Raw genomic sequence first — 5,000 nt, forward strand, 5'->3', positions numbered from 1 at the left:
TCTATGAAGGAAGGCAGTTGGATTCTTTGGATGGTGGTGGATGCCACCACTGTGTAAAGACAGTTCCTCTCTGTCTCGCTTGACAAATTTTTGTATGAGGTTCAGGAAGTTTCGTGTATTCTGATTCACATGTTTTGCTACATCAACACCATTCAAACTTGACATGTGAAAAATCTATGATTGAATGATATCACTGTGACTTATTTGTCTCAAACTCATTACCACAAACTCCACAAAATGTACAGAACAAAATGCATTTCACCCTGAGAAAAAAAGCCGATTGTGCATCACTAAACAGACAATGACTGCTGACACTGGTAATTAATACAAGTCATTGTTGCTGTGGGCGTGAGTGAGGAGGAGAGATGCACTTGAGATGCCAATAAGTCAATCTGCCTCAGCCCATTTTTTTTTATGCTTGCTGAAGGGTCTTTAGTAAGATGTGCTCCTTGAGTAGCCTTTGCAGCCCCAATGCAAGATTGGCATTTGCTGACTGTAACAAACCAAAACACACACTAACCAAACCTGACCTTATCAAACCAAACACACACTAACCAAACCAAACCTGACATAACACACTAACCTAACCAAACCAAAACACACACACTAATCAAACCAATCCAAAGCAAACCAAACCAAACCAAAGCAAACCAAATCAAAATACACACTAACTTAACCAAACCAAACCACACAAAACTGAACCAAACCAAACCAAACCACACAAACTAATCCAATCCAATCCAAACCAAACCAAACCAAACCAAACCAAACCAAACCAAAGCAGACTAAATTAAACCAAACCAAACCAAACCAGACTAAATTAAACCAAACCAAACCCAAAATACACACTAACTTAACCAAACCAAACCACACACAAATCAAACCAAAATACATACTAACTTAACCAAGCCAAACCAAACCACACACAAACCAAACCAAACCACACAAACCAAACCGAAATACATACTAACTTAACCAAGCCAAACCAAACCACACAAACCAAACCAAACCAAATCAAACCAAAATACACACTAATAACTTAACCAAACCAAAACAAACCAAACCAAACTTAACAGTGCTAAATCCCGCCACTAACCCTTAACCCGATCTTGGCTGACCTGTGCTTGGCCTTTCCCTGACCTAGGATTGTGACGAGCGAGACAGACAGCGACTATCTGGTGGTTCCTGTGGAGGTGGAAGTGTCGGGTCAGCCTGGCCTCTTCTGTCCCCACGACGGGCTCCACTTTGGCCTGCGCACCCCCCATGACCCTCCCACCACCCTCCCCCTCCACCTCCTCAACTCGGCTCACAAGCACATTCATATTCAAGTAAGTGTTTAGGTTGTGCAATTTGAAATGGATTGGATTTATGTTATGTTTATGTTGAAACGTGCCAATCTTGATTTTATGTAGCTGTCTGTCCTTGTTCTTGTTCTTGTTCTTCCTGCCTACCTACCTGCCTGCCAGTTTGTTTGTTTATTTGTTTGTTGATATTGTTTTCCTTGTTTTTTATTGTTTTATTATTTTTAAGTGTTTTGTTGTCTGTAATGAAATACTTGTTCTAATTTGTCTCATAGTTTTTTCCTTATTTGGAAATGTTTTTTCTTTTTCTTTTTTAATTTTTTAGTTGCAAGTTGTACTACAGTGAATGTACTCTTGCCTGTTTTGTTTGTCTTTCTGGATTTTTTTTATTGATTTTTTTGAGATTGCCAATTCAACATGACTTATCCAGTTCTTCTCATAGCCTTTAACCTCAATTGAAAGTGTTTTTTTTTCTTTATTTATTTATGTTTTATTTATAAATTTTCTTGTTGCAAATTGTACCCTAGTCTGGCCTGTTTGTCTTTGATGGTTGTGTCTGATGTTAACTCGTGCAATTTGTCATAACTTTTTTCTCTGAATTTAATTTTTTTATATTTTTTTATTATTTTTATTTATTTAAAAAAATTTTTTAGAGCTGCAAATTGTACTAAACTTAATCTACTCATGCCTGTTTGTCTTTTGTGATTGTCTCCTTTGCTTTATAGTGAATGTTTGGTGTTTTTTACTGAACATAACTCGTATCTTTATCCTCAATTGAAAGTTTTTAAAATTTATCTGTTCATTTTTTGTTGCAAATTGTACTCTACTCTTGCCTGTTTGTCTTTTGTGATTGTTTCCTTTGTTCCCTAGTAAGTGTTTTGGCTGTTAACCGATACTAGCTCGTCCAGTTTAACAATCTTATAACTTTTTTCTAGAGTTGCAAATTGCATTAAACATAATCTACTCATGTCTGTTTGTCTTATGTGATTGTTTCCTTTGCTTTGTAGTGAGTGTTTGGGTCACTAACTGATTGTCTTAACTCATATAATTTAATCTTCTCATAGCCTACATGTGAGTACATCCTGAATTGAAGGTGTTTCTTTTATTTATTTAATTTTTTCTTAGTTTTTGTTTCTTTTCTTGACTTTCTCTCCTTCCAACATGACCAGATCTAACATACTACGTCTTGACCTTGCTGACCTCACTCTGCCCTTTGTCACCCTCTTCTCTCTTTATCTACATTCAGGTGAATTATTTGACCAAACATTCTCCCCACAGGCTTGTTAATCCTGTTTCCCATGAAGTCGCTTGATATCACCTATCTTAACTAAAGTAAACCAAGAACAACTTACAGCATGAACATAAGAACATAAGGGAAGCTGCAGGAAACAGGCAGGCCTATACGTGGCAGTCCCTGTATGTAGTGGAAGTTATTAGGGTTTTCAATAGTGTTTTCATGATTGTGGTAATGTTTAGCAAGGATTGTGCTGTATCAGTGGAAATTATTTACAGTTACATTTCTCAGAGAGGTGTAGCTTAATTGAGGAATCTGACAGAGGTCTTTAAGTGATGTAGGGAACATAACAAGGGTGACATACGCAAAATCCACAGGGTCAGTAATCAGGACAAGACAAGAAATAATCGGGGCAAGCTTGATAAAGTTGGGTTACAAAAAAAAAGAGATAAGAATGAGCTTGTTCTTAAATAAAGTGGTGGATGAATGGAATAGGCTTTGTAATCAGGTTGTTACTGCCGAGTCATTAGGGAGCTTTAAAAGAAGATAGGCTGAAACATTATAGGCATGTTTCATTCTGAGACTGCCACTTGTAGGCCTGGTGACTTCCTGCAGCTTTCCTTATTTACGTATGTTCTTTGAGAATATTTAATTTCATGATTGTGGTGATGGTTTAACTGTCAGTGGGGAAACATTTAGAAGAACAAAATACTTCAGAGAACCTGATGTTTCATTCCTGTGGCATTTGAAAAGCAGGAGGACCTGACTTATCATTCTTGTGGCCTTTAAAAAGCAGTGCTGATTAGAAAACAGAGTGTTGCAAAATGTGGATCCTTGCCTTGGCTATCTTACTTACAAGGGGATCTTAGTCTTGTACATACAGAACTACATTATTATTACTTTCATCATTATTATTAGTTATCTTTATTTATCAAAGTTTTCTTTTAATTTATTACTTATTTGCTGTTTTATCATCATTCCCTTTCATGTCTTTCCATTTATTTATCTCATTTTTTAAAAGTTTCAGTTATTTATTTATTATTTTTGCCATTCATTTTCATATCATCACCTGTAAAGTTTTGTTAATTTAGTGTTATATGAGGTGCCTAGAGCCAGAGTAACGTAAGTGCCAGAAATAGAAAATGGGAGAAAAAAGCGATCAGAGTTTTGCAATGTCCAGAATGCAATATCTCCTCAATTAATTGAGATAGGAAGTAGGGCTTGGCTTCAAAATGTTTGTTATTGCATGTGGTTTACAGCCTATACCTGGGCATTTAGTGAAACTAAAGCATTCTGAAAGGCTAATGGATGACTGCTTTTTTTTTATCCAGTTTATTTGTGGAAAAAAAACAACACTTGCAATATTTTGTTTATCAGACATGCATGCATTGTTTATTCCTGTTCCTGTGTCAAGTTGTTTCAACAGCATGTAGTTTATTGAGATTCACCACCACTGAAGCCATTCTTGATTGATGTACTAATTTTATTAAACAAAAACGTAAGCAACACTCATGCACGTACTTCCTAATCTGACCATCTAATAACAGGGGAGAATGATAAATGGTAGAAAAATAGCTTCTGTATGTAGGCATTCTGTAGTGCAAAATTACCAACAGTCCAAAATTCCCTGTGCAAGACTGTGGCTATCGGCAATGTAATTTTATCATAGCAGCCATCAGCACAGGGAGGCCCCATTACCTATGCCTGTACGTGGCGGCCTGTAGACCTGCTCATGTATGCTTCTCCCACATTCCTTCGTCTTTTAGCTAAGTTTTTCTTCCACTCTGCAGGATTATGCACACTTTTCCTTCCTTTAGAGGGTTCTGGCTCCTCAGGGGGCATGTTGTTGTCCGCCATAATGATGAAATCTTGCGTATTAGCGTAAAAGAAAGGCAGTGTGTCATTCAGTGATGGCGAGGTGGTGGAGGGTGCATGAGTGCCTGTGGGTGCGAGGTGTGGGGGAGGCAGGCTGCTGTCAGTCGTGTCCCGTGAAGCGCAGCCTGTGCTGTCATTGGCTCGCTGGCTGCTAGGCTGGAGTTACTTCATTCTGGCACCAGCCGCTCATCACCTTGCTTTGAGAGCGACATGAAGGGTCTACAGATAACTGCATTTGGGTGGATTTTCGACCCTATTGCGGTGTCCATTCTGACTTCTACTCTGCTTCCCAGTAGGAAGGTGGGGGAAGACAATGCAGTAAAATTTAGCATTTTGGCCGGAGTGTTGCTTATGTTACTCAGGCTCTAAGGCGCCTCATGTTATCTTTTTATTTTTACGATGATTCTTTTGTTCTGAATTCTTTTGTCTTTTCTTCGCTTTTTTTTTTTCATCTTGGGCACCACTTTGCAGGAATAAGACCCATGGAACCTATACACCAGAATGTCATTTTTTTTTAGTTATTATTATTATCACCATTATAATTGTCTTTCTTGACTTTATTATAATCATGTATGTATTGTTACTTTCTG

General features: G+C 37.7%; 1 protein-coding gene across 1 annotated transcript in view; it reads left to right on the forward strand.

Annotated features, from left to right (window-relative positions):
• LOC135092836 (transmembrane protein 131-like) overlaps positions 1–5,000 on the forward strand; it is a 91,828-nt gene that overhangs the window by 55,274 nt on the left and 31,554 nt on the right. Inside the window, exon 10 of the mRNA XM_063991579.1 lies at positions 1,145–1,328. Within this exon, the coding sequence (XP_063847649.1) occupies positions 1,145–1,328 (184 nt within the window). The remainder of the gene's footprint in view (positions 1–1,144; positions 1,329–5,000) is intronic.

The sequence above is a fragment of the Scylla paramamosain genome, chromosome 41 (assembly GCF_035594125.1).
Source record: "Scylla paramamosain isolate STU-SP2022 chromosome 41, ASM3559412v1, whole genome shotgun sequence".
NCBI lineage: Eukaryota > Metazoa > Arthropoda > Malacostraca > Decapoda > Portunidae > Scylla > Scylla paramamosain.